At 41.3% G+C, this 18,954-nt stretch overlaps 1 protein-coding gene across 6 annotated transcripts; it reads left to right on the top strand.

Moving 5' to 3' along the window:
* Nucleotides 1-63: 63 nt before the first annotated feature.
* On the top strand, nucleotides 64-18,542 carry Sif (guanine nucleotide exchange factor still life). 6 transcript variants are annotated; one of them, XM_076908529.1, is made up of 29 exons: nucleotides 64-413; nucleotides 2,253-2,437; nucleotides 2,569-2,687; nucleotides 3,015-3,222; nucleotides 3,436-3,680; nucleotides 3,792-4,350; nucleotides 5,221-5,631; nucleotides 5,710-5,766; nucleotides 5,838-6,009; nucleotides 6,319-6,546; nucleotides 6,705-6,834; nucleotides 11,943-12,088; nucleotides 12,163-12,430; nucleotides 12,504-12,647; nucleotides 12,732-12,914; nucleotides 13,297-13,551; nucleotides 13,653-13,823; nucleotides 13,895-14,081; nucleotides 14,757-15,023; nucleotides 15,265-15,545; nucleotides 15,622-15,816; nucleotides 15,886-15,994; nucleotides 16,102-16,281; nucleotides 16,356-16,474; nucleotides 16,550-16,726; nucleotides 16,802-16,989; nucleotides 17,164-17,579; nucleotides 17,763-17,984; nucleotides 18,315-18,542. In XM_076908529.1, exons 1-29 carry the CDS (start codon nucleotides 247-249, stop codon nucleotides 18,491-18,493), a joined length of 6,168 nt encoding a protein of 2,055 aa, XP_076764644.1. In that variant the 5' UTR covers nucleotides 64-246; the 3' UTR covers nucleotides 18,494-18,542. The 6 variants fall into 6 exon arrangements, with proteins under 6 accessions (XP_076764644.1, XP_076764645.1, XP_076764646.1 ...); XM_076908530.1 differs by having other exon boundaries at nucleotides 5,278-5,631; XM_076908531.1 differs by having other exon boundaries at nucleotides 5,326-5,631.
* The last annotated feature ends 412 nt before the right edge of the window (nucleotides 18,543-18,954 follow it).

An 18,954-nucleotide genomic window follows, 5' to 3' on the forward strand; every position in this document is an offset into this window, starting at 1 on the left:
CAGTGCCAAACGTCGATAGACGAGCCAATCAAAGGGAATACGCAACATCTTGATATTTCGATAAACATCGACAATTTAACCAAGAAGACCAAAACAACAGAGAACAAAAATATTGACCGTTCACCGCGAAACGCACAGAAAAAAGATTGCCTATCGAAAAGGGAAAAAGGGAGAGGAGAATCGACTGGTAATATAGGTGAAATAAAAGAAGGATCGCAGGTGGTGGAAGAGAGTAACAGGAATAGAATGGGCAATAAGCTGTCTTGTAGTTGTGCACCTCTTATCAGAAAAGCGTATCGTTACGAAGATTCTCCATGGCAGGCTGGCGCGAGGGGCGGAATGGGCGGCAGCGGAGGTCGCAGGGGTGACACTGGCCACTTGCTCAGGTGCGGAAGCTTAAGAGAAAGGAAGAGGTGCGCATACCATACCATTCAACCATTCAACCAATCCATTTGACTCCATTATCAATCTCTACTTTTTGGGAAGGCTACATACGCGCACGCGCGCGCGAGCGCGCGCGCGCGTACACACACAGACACAAAGACACGGATTTTCGTCCACAACACATGTTGAATGCACTTGAACTTTTTTTCACGTCGGATAGAATACATTTACTTGAACTGTTTTTAAATTATTCGTACTTTTTTACTTTCCACTTGTGTTCCTTTATGATGATCAGTGAAATTCTTCATTTTTTCAACATTTTCATTCATCAGTAGTTGTATCTTTTTACTCTGTCCAGTAATGCGTACGTATTCTGCTGAACCTGTAAATGTACGTACATGTATAGTTTATATACATGTAGGTATATGCGGATTTAACTTTTCGCACTCCTTCGTCGAGTGTTACTCGACATTAGCAAGTAAAAAGAAAGAAAGAAATATAAGTTCCATAAATAAAATTAAGGCGCTATATTTGAGATAATTATTGGCAACAAAATTGAGAAATAATTTGGAGTGCAAAGGGTTAGTAGAAAGCTTGGGAACAGATTTTATACACTATATACTTATGTATATGGCTGCAATTGGATAAAACAGTTTTACGTAGAACTGTATAAAAATTTTGTGAGAATGAAAGTATTCGTTTGTTTTAATTTTTCTTTTTGTTATGTTTAGAAATGAGGATGCTGGTTGAATACATGTTTGATTCAATTTCTTTTACTTGTCTTCTCTTCTTTCTATACACGTCTAATTGTTTTTTACATGCATTTTCTATCTGTTGGACACGTACATAGACGTATTTACAATCATCTGTGAGATTATGTAGTCAAATCACTTTCTCTTCCTTTCTCTCTCTTCTAACTTTATTTACTTTTCATATGTACTTCACCCCCATGCTTTGTATATCTATCTTTAGTCCTCGATCATTTGTCTACCATATTGTACATTGATTAAGCTTGAAATTCATCTTGTTGACTTTAAAAGAACCTTTATTTCTTGAACATTTTTCAAGACTTTAATGATACACTGTGACCAGCTGCATACATCTATGCAGTTTTATTACGCTTCCTACATTTGGAGATCAATACTATTATAAAGTTATTAAAAGTTTATAAGCATACTGTTCTATTAAACATTGCAACAATCTCTTTAATGTTCTTACATACATAAATATGTATTTCCGTACAATTGGTACATTCATTCCATATTTTATATGTTCATTCGTATTTTACTTGCATGTTCTGAACTTATCATTTTGTAATATTGCCTATTGAAAATAGTACCACATTGCACGCACATTGCAATTTACTTAATTACTTTTCGTACATATAATTACATGTTTTCTCAAAAAATAACGCAATACACCAATGTGCACATTTTAATTTCAAAAGATAATAATAAAAGCAGAAATAAATAAAGAGTATAAATTCCCTTTCCATATACATATGTATATGCAACATATCTTCTAATTTTTCTTTTTGCTATTTATTATACAAGTCGAGTATTTCATTCAGACAGTTGTAAACCACTTACCCAATATTGTTTAATGCGAATATAGAGAAGCTAAAACAAACGGAAGAAGGAAAAAAATTAGATGATGAAGGAACAGGAAAAAGAGAATAAAGAATAAAAATAGAAAACCTGGAGAAACCTCTTAGACTTAAAGAAACAATAAATTTGAAATTATTGCCGTTTGTTTTTAGCATTTATCTCTTCGAGGTGCTTATGTACATAATTATCTATGTACATAATACGTTTCACCGCAGAGAATATCCTTACTGCAACTTGCAATTGAGTAATAAACATTTTTAGATTATGGGCTGAAGTGTTCCATGTAAGTGCCAGTGGGGCAGGGACTGTAAAATGGCAGCAGGTCTCCGAGGATTTAGTTCCTGTAAATATCACATGCATTCAAGACTCGCCAGAATGTATTTTCCATATTACCGCGTACAACAGCCAGGTCGACAAAATTTTAGATGTGCGATTAGTTCAACCAGGTGAGATCATTAAATATTGCTGCCTGATCCCTTTGCAGTTTGTATCTCCATAATTAATAGCTGCATAGGTGGAAGCTATGGGAAAAAGTTGAAATGCAATCAGTTGATTATACATGTTAACGTTATTTCAGGTACACGTATTGGGCAGGCGTCAGAATGTTTTGTGTACTGGAAAGATACAATGACCAACGATACGTGGGGATTGAATTTTACCTCTCCGATAGATGCTAAGCAATTCAGAGAATGTTGCGTAAGTTTATAAGACTAATATAATTTGTCATACGCATATTTATATCATGCACATGGATCAGATTAATACATTTCCCTCTTTATCGTTATTACATACGAGAACGCAACGACCACGATACATAATTATACCGGTGTACTCAGAGTTGATAGCAGATATCAACGATTGTACATAATTTTCTTACCTTTCGTATCAGCTTTGAACAGTTGATTTCTCTACTTTGATTTCTCTACTCTGGAACACTTCCTCGATATTCTGATGGGAATTAACTGACAAATGGATTTCACGGGACTCGAGTCATTTACAGTCATTAGTTAATTTTTCGTACAGTCACCGTCGTTCAAGATTTCAAGGAAAGCGTCCTCTTCTTACTCGTTGAAGCTCGAACCACCTAACAAACAAAAGATCAAAACACGGAGAAAGCCCTTATCGACACCGGCATCGCCAAGTAGGTCCAGGGAGCCTCAGTGCACTTGCATGACTCCGGAACAGCTTGCCAGATTCCGCAGTCAAGAAGCCAGATATCGAGGTTTATACGGTATTTATATTTATTTAATAGCTTTAGATAGTATTCTCTGCTTTCTTTGTACAATTCTCTGTTGTATTACTAATTGTTCGTGTGATGCATTGATGCTTATTTGCCAACGTTTTGTAAGGAATATCTGTATTTCAATTTGTGATCGTAACATAATAATCCTCGGCATATCTCTAATTATCTGTAGTACTTACAGTTATTCTGGTGTCCATGCAGGTACTTCTACACTTCCACGGACCATGGCACGATCCACGGAGGTGGAAATGACACCAGCTCGCGACAAAATAACCACTGCGACGTCCAGTGCGTCCCTCTATGATAATGTTAACAATACCAATGTAACGCCGGGGAAAACACCGAAAGCTGGCGAACCGAAACAGAAGGAGAAGCAAAATGAAACGTGTCAGACCACACCAAAGACGGCTAACGTGGGCATCGAAACGGTCACCGTTGGATCGCAGGTAAGTTGCCGCGAGAGAAATTACGAGGACAATGTAACTAAGCGAAATGCAAACAGAGAATAAGGAGGATAAGCGTTGGTTGTTGTTGTTGTTGCGTAAATTGAATTACAGATCGACAGCCCGGAAGAAAAGGGCGTCGCAGTATCTCCGAAAAGAGCTCAAAAGCAAAATCAAGACTCGTCTACTCAACAAAATGGTACTGAAATGCTAAAGTCAGAGGGTACACAAGCGGGCGGTACTTTACAAAATAAGTCATTGCGGAAAGAACAGTTGCATCACACGAAGTCTGCCGATTATACAAACATGGAGATGCAAAACGGCAATATTTTCAATATAGTGAACAATAATCACAGCGGGAAGAAATCAAAGAGCAAAAGTACGGACGACATGAGGATCGAGAATGCGCAGAACGGTGGAATTAGCTTAGATTCGAACACGCTGAAAAGAATGCTGAAACCGATGTCGAGTATCGATAGTCCCGTTACATCACCCGAGATGACCAGAAAAAGGCATAGCCATCATAGTTATCATTATCATCCGAGCAATAATAATCAGAAATACGTTATGCAAGAGACTGAAAACGAAAATTACGCGCATCCATATCGAGCACCATATAATAACAAGTTCCAGGCATCTAGAAGCGTGCATGACATGGGACGCCAATACGCTGGTACATACGATGACAATTCCGCTTTATATTCTATTTAATACGTTTCGATTTTATTTATTTTTCTTTCCAGCCTTTCCGTACGATCGTATATTTCAGTGAAACTGATTTGCACATCCCTGTTTTTCATGATAACTCTTATATCCACTTACTAAACGTGGAATTATCTGACATTCAATTGCACTAATTTGTTTCATTTTTTATCTTCTTTCCTCTTTGTTACTGGGACGCTTAATTCTTGCTGCTTGTTAGCGTACACTAACAATTTTATCTTTCAATCATGTGTGGACGGTACGAAATTAAGAAAAAGACGGACTCGCATCTGCATACGTCAAATCTCATCACAGTGCATTCACCACAATAACCGATATATATACTTGCTTTTAAGTAAATCCACTTACATAATATGCACGTCTGTCTCATATATTTGTTTAAACTATAAAAACCAACGAATGATTGTTCTTTAATACGAACATACAGAGTCAAGCGTAATTGTTAAACGTAATTGCGCAAATGGGAAAAAAGAAGGGAGAAACAAATTAAGCATGAACGTGTGCGTGTTCAGCATCCCTGTTCGCATCGAGGACAAAAATTTTTCATCACAGAAAATCCGCTGCCATTGATTTATCGGCAGCTGTTGAGATTTTAACCCTTGTCTAATTAATTGGAACGTAAGCAGGCTCGCGGACGTGTTAACCCTTATGTGTAAAGTAACGTTTTACGTGTTTAAAAAAAGGAAAGTACAGTGTACTCTATAAATAAATATAATGCAATGGGGTGCGTAGTTGGTTAACAGGGATGCATGGCGCATGTCAACACACATCGTCGGAACGAGCTGAACGCAACAAAGTAACGATTCTTTTCATCCGACAGCTGAATACAATCACCACACCGTTTCCAATTCCTGCATGAAGCACCTGTTTGTCGTAGGCGGCAGAGGTAGGACCTACTTAGATTCGGAACGTAATCGGTGCACAGGTGATATGTCGCCGCCGTCGGATAATGTAATCTTCGATAATCAGTGTTACGCGACCACCCCAAGCTCGTCGAACGGAAATTCAGATATGGAACAACCGGCCCACTGTAATTCGCGTCGTTGCAATGCCGCTCAAACTTATCAACAGCAAAACATGCAATCAGTCTCGACGCCTGGCAGTCCGACTAGTAGACTGCTTCTCGAGTATGAGATGCATTTAAGGAACACGTTGGCCAAGGGCATGGATGCTGAGAGTTACAGTTTACGTACATTCGAGGCACTGCTGACACAGAGCATGGAAAATTTAGGTGAGCAGTAAAGTTTCTCGCATTCCCTACCATCAACTTTACTGTATTCTTTGCTAAACTGTGCGTCAATCATTGCAGAATTCGCTGAAAACATACCGTTGAATGTTCAACGCACACCCCACGTCTCACGAAGACGTAAGTTTTCGAAGGTTCTCTTAAGTCAGTTAATCGGAAATGAGATCATCCCCGATATTATATTTTCGCAGGTTCTACATCCAATAAATCGTCGACGTTGCCGTTATCGTATCGTTATTGCAACGAGAGACAGAATAGCAAGGATAGGGACGGCTACTATAGTGATCGCAATGAAATGATCAGAGAGAAAAGGGACAAAGATATTGACCGAGATCGTGGATATCTCAGTGATTATAATTCTAGGTAACTCTTCGTTTCACTTCATTATTATTTTACTGGAACATATATCACAAGTATAGTGAAGTGGCCTTAAAAGAATTCCCGTTTATACAAATATTTCTTTCTCTCAATTAGTCCATCTTGTTACATTACTTTTTAAACTTCCTTCTATTAGCGAAGCAGTCTTTAGTTTTACTGATTGATGTGTAAAATAAACGAAATTAACATAACCGAGTTGTCTTCTTCGACGAGCTTTCTACCGCGTTTAAAATGACAAAAGACACGACTAACTTCGATACGATCGGTCACTTAATCGTGTAACAATTTATGAAGATGTGCCAGTTGCGTCGGGGAGTCTGCACGCGCACAATGGTTTCGACATTCTGACGGATGGCAATCTGGCAGTTCGACACTTGGCTCTGGTGCTTCCAGCTCAATGAATCCAAGTTACTCTGGACACAAACGAGACTCCCCGTGGGATTCTTTACCATCGTTGAGACACGAAGGTAGCCTGAACGATAGCGGGTACAAATCAAACCGAACCGACTCCTTGGAGCAAAGGTGAATAATTTGTAAAAAAGTAAACGTTACTTATATGGTCGTCTTATCGTCGAAACCAGACGAGTAGCATTTGTTTCATTCAGTAGTGCTTGAACATTCAGATAAATGACCTATCCCCTCGAGATGTAACGTTGTCTGTTTTTCTTTGAATTTCCCAGGGGCACTTTCGACAGGCAGGACAGTGTGAGATCGGATTATATGTCCGATAGGGATGGTAGATATGGAATCGTTCAACAAGCTTCTTTGGAGAGCACAGACTCGAGACTTTGCTACTTAACCTCCTCAGAGGTGAGTACCTTGAATAGCTGTCGACCTTATCGCCTCGATATATCAATATCCCACTTGAACGTTTCACTATTTCTTCAGTTTGCCAAATTTTATGAGACCAGAATAGCACGTTTAAAATAGTCAGTGCAGCGAAACGCATAAACTGAATCTAGTTAACTGTCTCATAAAATTAATACGTGCTCTTTAATTGCAAAAGTGGTACACGTCTATTTGGTCAGACATCGATATTCTACTGACTCTGCCCACGCATTTCTTACACGAACGAAGTATGTATGTACGCCCCAGCCTGTTTCGATACGTGTTTCTGCAATTTGATATCTGGCATCTCTTTCTGTCTTTTCCTGTGTATCATTTTATGCTCCGATATCATACGATACAAAGATAGTAAGGAAGAATGAGAAAAAAGAGAATAAATGAAAGTTCAACTGACTACTTCGTCGATAGACGCGTGTAGCATTGAATCTAGAATCGAGGATAGATTCCTCTCGACGACAGGAGGTGTACGCAACACAAGTAGACAATTAATTTCGTACACTTGACCCTTTAAATATCGTAGCCGCTTGAAACAGGAGTCACTCAGCTATTCCAGACGAGGGAGGAAAAATAAATGCATTCTTCAGAGATCGATAATCGCGAGATAGTTATAGCGCGAAAATACTTTAGCGACTTATACATATGCATCAGTTGGTCATGATGTCGCCCCGACGGATTCGATGCCACTCGCTCCATTCTGTAATCTGTGTATTAGAGCATCGTTTTTCCCGATGCTCATATTGCCGCTTTCGATGTGTTTTCTTCCCCCCCACCGAGAGTTTTAGAAGGACGAGGAGATAGTGCAGGCAGAGGAGAAGGAAGGGATGGCGTTGGAGGAGGAAGAGGAAGAGGAGAAGAAGCAGAAGGAGAGGAGTTGGAGGAGGAAGAGATGACGCTGGAAGAGGAAGGGATGAAAGGGGGTTGTGAAGAGAGGAGGGAATTAACGGAGGAGGAAGGAACGACGTTGGAAGAGGAGGGGATGAATGGAGGAGGTGCAGAGAGGAGGGGGTAGTTATCGAGGAAGAGGAGACGCAGGAGGTTGAGGGAGAGGGGCAGGCAGCAGTAGCATTATCTACTCCCTTTGGTGATTCCCCCGCTATGTTCTTCCCCCTCCAGATTTGATACCGTCACCCATTTTCCCATTCCAACCCTCGGCAGTTCCTGGTTCCGGTCTCTTCGCATCCCCGCGTCTATCGTTCCTTTCCCTACTACCCCTTACGACCCCCTACTATCGCGCCTATCCCAGCTCCCATTCGGCCTCCATGGAACGAGTGAGCGAGGTATTGATTCCCCTCGCGGTAGCAGCTCCATTTCTCTGTTCTCCAGCGCACCAGTCTGGAGCAACTCACGTTCGTGGCTGCGGACCACTAATTTGCCGCACGTTCGCGCAAAGTCCAAAAAAGAAACTAAGTGGGCTCGATCCCCGTCGAGCTCCGCGAATAAGCAGTCGAGAAATCGGGATCGATTTCTCTGGTAGCGAAAGGTGGCAGCAATCCGTTTCACCGCTGATTAATTAACGATTAGCGGCTGGTTCTCCAGAGGGCAGAGGACCAATATACCGTTTGGAATCTATCCAGCGGAGCATCAGCTGTATTTCACCATGAATGGGGATACCAGTGACACGTTCGAAGATCGGCCGTATATGCAAAGTTCGGTTATCATACGTTGTTGTTGAACAGGAAAACACTTTGGTTTTACTCGCGGAATACATAGTATACTCGTAGTGTAAAATTAAATCAGGAAAGTACTCGGACCTGTAGTTCGCTGTTTCGTACCTATATAGTTGTATACCCCGCTCGAAGAACCGAAACGGAGAAGAATATTTTCGTTGAGCTATTCTACCAGAAACTGTCTTCGTGGAGGAATTATATTCGAAAGTTCTTCGACACGTGCGGGCTCACGTGGTGTTGACGAAGAACGACTATGCACTAAGCCCTTTAACTAGTTTTAGATATACTCACGCGTACATACGGGTAATTAGGTACCTGGAATATCTGTTATTTTCGTTTCCCTGCTCTGTTTTGCTTAGCAGCGTTTTTCTAAATATACATAGATTCATGAATTAGAGGAAGATAGCGCAAGGTCTACGAGATAGAAACGATCAATTCATTTTAACGAATGTTGTTCTCAAGTACAAAGGAAACGCAAGGAAAGAGGAGAAGAGGACGAAAAGAAACGAGGGAAGGAAACGTAGGTGCGAGAGATGCATGCTAAAGTTACGCGTATTCGTAAAGCATACGTGGGAAAATAAACGAATGAAGTAAAAGGATAAAGTTTTAATACAAATGGATAACGAGTGGCAGGAAGAATGATCGAAGAGGGAGTATAGAGGTTTTTAAATAGAACGTTCGAATGATCGATGTGTAAAGAGTGTTCGAAGGGAGAGCTACGTCTCGTGTTCGAATTAGGAATATCTATATTGTACATATTACGGTAAAGAGTACGTGATATCGAGAAATGTAACATATTTTTATACAGAGAGTTCGTTTCTACGCATATATTGCAAAAGTATTCTATATATTTATCTTTGAAAACTTACGAAATTGCTAAGAGATGACAAATTTTTAGAATAATGATTTTCGTTTACGAATCAAGAGATTGATGAAAGTATCGACGAAAGGTGACAGAGATCTCGTTTGAAAGAACGCGAAGAGAGAGAGGAAGAGAACAAAAGGGAACGAGAGAAAGAAGGAGAGAGAGAGAGAGAGAAAGCATGTGTTATTCTGCGTGTACCTTGAAGAAATCAACTTGAACGGAATAAAATCAGTTACCCATTGAAATGCATACAAAATTACATATAGTACAAGGTTACAGTATACACGTGAGATTGTCGATTTTCTAAGAGAGATTCGTTCTAATTTTATGAGAGTGAAAAGAGGAATTACCAAAGCGATAGATCTTAGTATTGATATGTAAAGTGCAAAAACGATTTGCCTTAAGTAAAGATTTAAAAAAAATGTACAAATACTCGGATGGTTTTCAATCCACAGCGATGGTGCTTTCTTCTGTCTAACCGAGGAACGTAGCGGTACATATTATTCTCGTGTTACCTCCGTTAAATATGAAATGGATTACTACAACAAAAACCGATCGAGAGATCTGTTTGCCCTGCTCTTGTATCTTCTCGCTGTTCCGCATGGCTACGTGGTATTCACGGACTCATAGAGATTAATGGCCAGCAAATAGAATCAAAACGCGTCGTACGCGCGGAAAATGCACAATGCACAGCGATTATGTTTCTTTTATTTCGTGTGCACGTTCTTAATCAACATGTTGCATCTACTTAGGAAACAGTTGTACTTATTGTGGGACACCAAGTGGGATACTACATATACTTAGAGAGCCGTTTCAGCGTTAGAATGATTAGCGAAACGTTCCGTTATGCGAGCGTGTTTGCGTTTCGTATTTTCAATTAGAAGGTAGAAGTAACAGAGGGCTGTCCAGCGGAGGATCCAACGTCAACAGAGGCGCGAGCTTAAATCAGATGGATCGAGTAAAGTCGAACGAGTGACTCTGCAGTCGAGCGATGTCATCGATTCTTCCACCGTCCGAAAGACAATAAAAGCATCGATGGAAAGCCACGAACGAGCCAGGACGAACGAAACAGCCACGTCGCGTCGAGATCACGGAATCGCTCGTTCAAATACAATCAGCCGCCCCGCTTCTTCCGGGACACCTCCGTTCGACGTCCACCCGTTCGATTTAGCGAAAGTATCGACGTGAACGCATATACGATAATGGTAGAGCCGAGATGGTTGATCAAATGTATGAATAGCACGTTGAACCTGTTGAACCCGAGCAGTAGCTACACGGACTTGAGAACGCTTCACAAGAAGCATTGCAGGCGGTACTTTTGCCTTTGCAGGAGGCACACGATCAGCGTGATATGCATAAACGAGACGAGGAAGTTGTACTGGTTCAATTGCAAGAACGTACGGGAGAAAGTTAACTTTGGCCTTGGCGACGGTTATTATTACAAGTTGCTAAGGATCGTGAACGGTGCTTTGAACACTTGGGCACAGCACTACATCGACGGTCTGTCCATCGCCCGTAGAGAGATCATGTTCAAGATAAACGGCACCGCCAAGAAAAACATGAGGCTCTTGAAGGAGGGCTGCTACTGTCATTACCATCCGCATATGACAGCGGACGCGTGCAACGCCGACTTTCTGAAAAAAGTCGTAAGTTTTTGGGCCGGCGAGGGCCTTAGGGGAATACGCGAGAAGCTTCGGGGTATGACAAATTATGCTAAAAAGGTAGAGGCTCGAGTATCCGCGTTATCCATTGCCCACTGTTCACCTACATATATACTTCGTTTCCACAACCAAACTGTTACTGTTACCACAACCAAATGAATATCATCGCTGACAGCGATATCGACATCGACGTCATTAATTCTGCTTGTACTTTTCGAATCTTTATCAATGTTCTCACCGAGTCCAACTGTTTTTACACGAGATTCTTCCATGTTTAACCCTCTGCACTCGACGCCCACGTGGACGTCATCAATAGAAGCTATTGTTACCGACAATAGAACAAAGTTACGCTGGAATAAGTTTAATCTTGGTGGTTAATAATCAATTCTGATGTTCCCTCGGATGAGACATCAGAGTGCGAAGGGTTAAACAAGCATGGACTGTCGAATATGTAAAATATCTTCATAGTAAGTATGTCGCAAGCACCAAGCACACCTTGTAGACTAATATTCGTGGATGGTACGTAATTTTGGTTTGGTACTGCAATCGACAACGAGTTCAGTCGTCATCTGTGTCTGTTACACACCGTTTACATCAGTTTTCTTCATCCTTTCCACCTCATTTGTTGCTATCTCCCCTTTTGAATCTTCCAATCGCATCTCATGCATTCGACTTCCTTGTGAGAAGTGAATCACGTTCGACTGTACAGCCACCGATCTCCAGGCATTTAAAATCGTTGCAATCAAGACTCGTTTCGAGCATACACACGGATCGTTCGTTAAGTGTTTAAATTAGGATTGTACGTTTCGGTGGAATTAAAGAGAGGACGTTCATGGAACGCAGCCAGCGGATAACAGTACTTATAAGCAAATGTTTTAGATGTCGGACGATGACAGAATGTCGTTAACCACTGCTGTTAGCGACGACGACGATGGTGAGAGCGTAATAAATTCACCCTATCGAGAGAAACAGCCTGGCACGGCTGCGGCCTCGTTCAATTGCACGGGGGCAGTTCGAAAGGCTGGGTGAGTCTGACGCAACGATTAGCAAACGCGATAATTTCCAATCTACCGTATTTTTTTATCACGTCGAATTGCAGATTTCTGAGCGTGAAGAAGTGGCTGTTGCGAAAGAAACATCAGATCGAGCTCGCGAGGAAAAGAGGATGGAAAGGTTACTGGGTTTGCTTGAAAGGGACTACGCTGCTGTTTTATCCCTGCGACTCGCAGGAGAGCAGGGCCATGGAGGCTGCGCCCAAGCATTTGATCATAGTAGACGGTGCGATCATGCAACCTATTCCGGAACACCCGAAACGCGATTACATATTTTGCCTGAGCACCGCGTTCGGCGATGCTTACTTATTCCAAGTGAGTGTGCACTCCGCGCGACGAATCCGCGCGGATCGCCTCGCGTTATTACACGTTTCATTTTTTGTATTAGGCACCATGTCAAGTGGAGCTTGAAAACTGGGTGAACAGCATACATTCGGCCTGTGCCGCCGCGTTCGCGCGTCATCGTGGTAAAACTGGAACCCTTCATCTGTTGCAAGAAGAGATCTTTCGTTTAGAGAAGGCGATAGAATCGGTAAGCGGATTTCGAGCGTCGATCTCATTCTCGACGGAAGGGTGAAACTGGTTAAAAAAAACTGTCCTCGCTTTTCTACTCCAGGATCACAAATTGAAACACATGGCTGATCTGCAACAGTCTGTTGTGTCCGATGTAGAAACGAAGCAACAAATCAATAGCCAGATCGTTCAATGGGAAGAGAATTTAGAACGGTTACATTGCGAGCAATTTCGTCTTAGGTGCTACATGGCTAGTTTGCAAAGCGGTGAATTGCCCAATCCAAAGGTAAATGCGAGTATATCTTTTATTGTCGTGTGTGGGACTGTTCTTGATGTGGGGCAGGAAACTGAAATGTGGGACAGCCCCACCCAACGTGGAAGTAGAATTTAGCAAGGATAGTAGCTTGTGTAATTTCAAAGGGTGCACGGCGCGAGATATTTTTCCGTTCGACGTGTTAATATGCATAGTTTACACGCGTCATATGTACCCACATTGTCGAGTATCGGAAGCTTGTATCGACCACGATGAACCGTAAATAGAATCTTGTAGAACTCGAGCCAGAACAAGCCGGAGCTAATTTCCGCTAGATTAGTAGGGGCAGCCGATATACATATAATGATCTCGATGCGAGAATCACCTCGATTCGAATCTTTTATTTTCTCTCCAGAGTTTATTAACGCACGTATCTCGTGCTACGAAGCAGACATTAAACAAATTAGGAGTTTTTACCGTGTCATCGTTTCACGCTTTTATATGTGCACGGAGTCCTTCGTTGCTGAACAATCTACTAGCAGGTCGTGGAGCTACCAAACGAAGACCACCGTTACTATCGAGATCCAATAGCGGGTCGAGTAGGAGATCTCTACAGATTTCGTCCAGAGATGATGAGAAAACGGTGAAAGTGTGCGTGCCGGAAAACCAGGTAATCGACGTATACGTAAAACCTTTTTTTTAAATCAGAGTATGCGAAAATGCAATGTGAAAACGGTAATACGTGTTTGTTTTTTGTGTACACGTTTCTAGCTGGTATCCGTGTTTGTACGCGATGCAATGACAGTAGAGGAATTCCTTGCAAGCGCTTGTAATAGGAAAAATTTAAATCCGATGGAACATTTTGTTCGCGTGAAGAAACGACGCGACATGGAGGATCATAATTATTTCGTGCCGCATAGAACCGATCTGATAGAAACTTACGTGAGTATTGCGTCAATGTTAATGAAAATGAATCGATCGAACGAACGAAGTAATTGTTCGCACAATTCCAGTTGCATACGCATGAAATTGTTGAAGTTTGCGCGAAAATCTTGTATCAAGTAGAATTGCAAAGAAACACTCTCGAGCAAATGTGGGGCTTCTCTGTGGAGGCAGAGTTGATCGAGAATTCCGATCGACAGGACGAACTGTGCTGCTATGTTAGCAGAGTTGAAGACAAAAGCGTGGCGATGCAGAATGGTAAGCAAGCAGCACTCGTTCAAGAGCATGAATCTTCAGAAAATACATGTTCAGTCAATAGTCACATGGTTTCCATAATTACGTGCATACATAATTAACATAAAAAGCAATGATGCGTACGAGTTCGAGATTGTGACATTCTTCGAAGGATGCATCGACGAAATCGCATGTTTACGTGGTTTTCTATAATATAAAATCATCCGACGTGTAGTATATAAATAGACAATCATCTAGTCAAGCTCAGGATCCTCTTTCCACCCCTTTTTTTCATCTATTTTAAGAATGAAGGTGAGACACATATGGAAACACAATGTTGGATGTGACCTTAATCAGATTCTTTTTTCTTGCATCTACAGAATATCTTACAGAGAATGACATTGAAAAACATTGATTTTCTGTATCATATTCCCCGCTGACTGAGCGGGCACAAGTTTATTATACATATCCTTCAACGAAGCGAAACGTATCTACAGCATACCTATCTAATGTGCACAGTGCATATAAATAGAATTGAGTTTTAAAGGCTAAAAACCACGCGGAATACAACAGTCTTTCGTTTGTTATATAAATTGAAAGCATTATGAAAGCAAATCATTCATCGATGCGTTTAAATTAAAGTTATGTTTATGTTTATCTGAAGATTGTATTTATCTCGTTTTTTTTTCTACTTGCAAGGAATTATCAAAGGCGATGAAATCATGGTGATCAACGGTGCTATAGTAAGCGACCTGGACATGATGTACTTGGAAAGTGTGCTGCAAGAAGAAGTTGGTTTGTGTATGATGATGAGATCGTCTCGAACCGAACCGCCAGATCTCACAGGCATAATGAGAGTAACCGATGATATAATCGAGAGCTTGGTTTGTCCACCTCCGCCTTCAGATCCACCAGTTATAAGCGAAGAAATGATTTCTGGCTTAATCGTTCCAGCTCCTGGATGGAGTAAGGGATACATAGTATTTTCTTCCAGCTGTAACTAGCTTCAATGAGTCGAGTCAATAGCTGTAAACGTATTATGGTTCCATTTATGTAGATGGATCAGGAACAGTCGCGTGATCTTGTGATTAACAGTTGCGCTCAGCGTTCAAATTTCCCTTCATTTTTATTGATTTAGCAGACTCATTGATGTATAGCTATATGTATGTAAATGTGCATCTATATATGCGTATTTTAATGTATATAGGCAAGGAGAGTCTCGCGCAAGAGTGTACATCAACAGCACACATAGAAAATGGCAAGCAAACGTCTCGCACAAATTCGTTTGAGATAGAAAATTTGCTAAAAACCGCTGAACAAGTAACAGGGATCTGTCGATCGCCAGGTGAAACGAGGAAGTCTAGTCCTACTGGAAGTGTCGTTAGCTCTCATTCCCAAGCTATGACGCCGAGTCGGCAATTAAGCGATGCTGAGAAATTGAAGAAAGTTATTTTAGAGTTAATCGAGACTGAACGTACATATGTGAAGGTAATCACGACTTATCTGCAGCAGTTTTATTAATTTAATACTGGAATGAAACAACAATCTTGTGAAACATTTTCAGAATTTAAATAATTTGTTGGAGAACTACTTGGAGCCCCTTAAACGTGAAACCTTCCTATCGAATGCAGAGATAAACGCATTGTTTGGAAATATACAAGAGATCGTTACGTTTCAACGACAGTTTCTACAAAATCTCGATCATGCGATCGAGATGGAAGCTGATTTCAATAATTTTGACCATCCCAGTCAATTTAAGGTATGCTGGTGATGATACGCGTTAGTAACGTCCTGGAGAGCGGTGAGTTCATGTTCGTTATTGTTATAGGGTGTCCTCTTTTCTATTGGAAGTGCCTTCTTGTATTACGTAAATCATTTCAAGTTGTACAGTTCGTTTTGTGCTAGCCACTCAAAGGCGCAAAAGGTTTTACATCCAAGTGAGTAGAATTCCAATCTTTTCATTTAAAGATAAATTTATTATATTCTGTAAAACTGCTGGACAAATTTACAATATCTTTGTTCCTGATTTAATCTATTTTTGTAGACGAAGGAAACCAAGCTTTACAAGAGTTCCTGCAGGCAAGAAACCCGAGACAGCAACACTCGTCAACGTTAGAATCGTACTTGATAAAACCTATTCAACGAATTTTGAAATATCCCTTGCTACTACAACAGCTTCGAAACCTGACTGATGAACGAAGTGAAGAACACCTGCACTTGATCGGTAAATACAAGCTTCAATGAATAATTGTTTGATAGCTCGTGACAGTGTTAACCAATAATTAATGTCAATTACAGAAGCTTTAAAGGGTATGGAGAAAGTAGCAGAACACATAAACGAAATGCAAAGAATTCACGAAGAATACGGAGCCATTTTCGATCACTTATTCAGACAACATCAAAAGTCTTGTAAACAGGTAGGGAAAAAATAGTTTTCTTTGTCCAATTTCCGCATTTTCCATATTTCATCATGAATGATCACATTTTGCCAGCCAATCGACTTAAGTCCAGGAGATCTCCTGTATTACGGAGGAGTTGAGTGGCTCAACATTTCTGATTTTCTTGGTAAAATCAAGAAAGGATTGGAACTGCACGCGATGTGTTTCGTGTTTAAGTCGGCTGTTGTATTCCTGTGCAAGGAAAGATTGAGGCAAAAGAAGAAGCTTATGGTAAATTTATAATTCTTTTTTAATTGCCTTATACGCCAGCGTGCAAACGTGTGTAACAAGTGATTCGTTGATCAGGGAGTATCCACTAAAGCAAATTCCAGCGAAGTAGAAATAATTCGCTATCAAGTGTTGATTCCCGTGACAGAAGTCCAAGTTAGAGCTAGTTCCGCCAAAGATATGGAATCGCATTTCTTATGGGAATTGATCCATTTAAGAAGTCAATTACAAAGAAGATCGGAGAAAGTATATGTGCTGTCTAACAGGTATTTCCATTGAATTCAATTCAAAGACGGTATTAAGTTTTGTGTCACAAATCTTTGTCAGGTACATTTCATACGTTATCAAGAGAAATACGGACGAAAGCAATTCGATACGATTTCTAAAGCAATTCGCAGAAACAAATCATTATGTATGCTAATCTATTTTTTATCCCCCAGCACGACAGAATTTAGAAATGCATTTTTGAGGACGATTCGTCAAATTATCCGAGAGTCCGTACGAAATATGAGCATACCGTCAACGAAACAGAACTTGAACCAACCGACGATGACGATCTCACCCCGTATGTCAACCGGCCACGTTGAGAAATTCGAGAAACAGCCAGTGAGCCAAGGGCAGAACGGTGGTAACGGTGGCGCCACGTCTACCAGTACATTATCCAAGAAGACGGTCAAACCACAAATGCTGCCTTCTACTTCGCATAACGTAAAGCGAAAATACAGCCAATCGAAGCAAGCGGTGGAGCACGAGAGCTCTGAGGACAAGGATACCGAGGAGGCAGCTGCGGTAGCCGCGATTAATCAACAGCAAACCACGTTTCGTTCCCGTAGCAAGACTATAAGCGATACGTCCGGTAAGACGGTTCATGTTGCGGTAATTCGACATGCATGCGTGTTCACAGAGCAGTGTTCCCCAAACTTTTCTCGTCGCGAGCCTCTTTTAAGTTGCAAAACCTGCGGGGAACACAGTTTAGGAAACACTGGCGCAGAGTGCGACACACTGCAACGTGTAACTTGTATTTATTCGAAACATATAGGGGAGGTGAAGGTCGAAATGGATTCGGGAACGAAATCTGAGGGGGAAGAAGACTCGCAAGCTTTTTTAGGTGAGAAGAAGACGAGTTTGGGCCGCACGCCGAATCATTTGACTTTGAGCACCGCTTCAACCATTTCAGCAGGAAGTACGGGTAGTCAGGCGAGGCTGATCCAGTCCTCCCATCAGCCGGAGAACTATCAGCCATTCCCAGTTAAGGAACTTGGTAAGAGAAGCGCTGCCAAAATTGATCATCAATTGAACACGTACAACGTATGTACGATTGAGGTTTAATTCGCGCGATGCGAGTGAGAGATGGTCCTCCGCGTGCTGCTTTCGCTATTCTTATACCTCTGTATTATTCATTTCTCACATTATATATACGGCTTGTATTTTACTGGTCAGTATTTTAATCCTTCTCGTCAAGTATTTCAATATTAAGGGTCAGTGTTTTAATCCCTTTTTGTTAAAGAGTAGATTTTAATGCTGACCATTTAATTTGTTGCCTATATATATACATATATACATATATTACATGGAATGTTATGCGTTGAAGGTTCGCCGATTTGGAAGCCGCGGGAATTACCCTCTCTTGGAGAGTCCACGACATTGCCACGTAAGGGTAAGTCGGCCAGCGAGTTTGGGGATATAAGCTCATCTCATAGCGCCTCCCGAAAGTCTCTGATAGAAATCAATAATTGTGCTCAACAATCTAACTGTAATAACCACGTTTAAATTAAATAGATGTTAACTGATTAACGAACTATCGAGTTAAGTTTAAAAGACCGTGAAAATTATTCGATTTAAAGACTAGCACGCGCTTGCCGCCCACGCGGAACACCTTCAACGTTATAATACTGAAACGCGTTTCGATACTTGCACATCTTCTCGTTTCGTCTTCCAAACGCGTCGCGTTGAGACGCGCGTTACAGAACGTCGCCATTGAACGTCACGTCGCGTCACGTCACGTCACGCCACGCCACGTCGTGCCACTAATTCCTTCTCTGTACAACGAACAATATTCAATTGATTAACAGAAGAGACTCTTGCGCCCCTTTCAGAGTGTGCGGCAGACCGCGCGCGAACGTTCTCTTCAGGTAGCGTTGTTCAGACTTGCCTTTCGAAAGGCAAACACTGTCCCCAGCGTAGTTCGCCGTTAACGTAGCATGGAGCGGTGGTTGATGTCGAACATATAT

The sequence above is a fragment of the Xylocopa sonorina genome, chromosome 18 (assembly GCF_050948175.1).
Source record: "Xylocopa sonorina isolate GNS202 chromosome 18, iyXylSono1_principal, whole genome shotgun sequence".
Taxonomy (NCBI): Eukaryota; Metazoa; Arthropoda; class Insecta; order Hymenoptera; family Apidae; genus Xylocopa; species Xylocopa sonorina.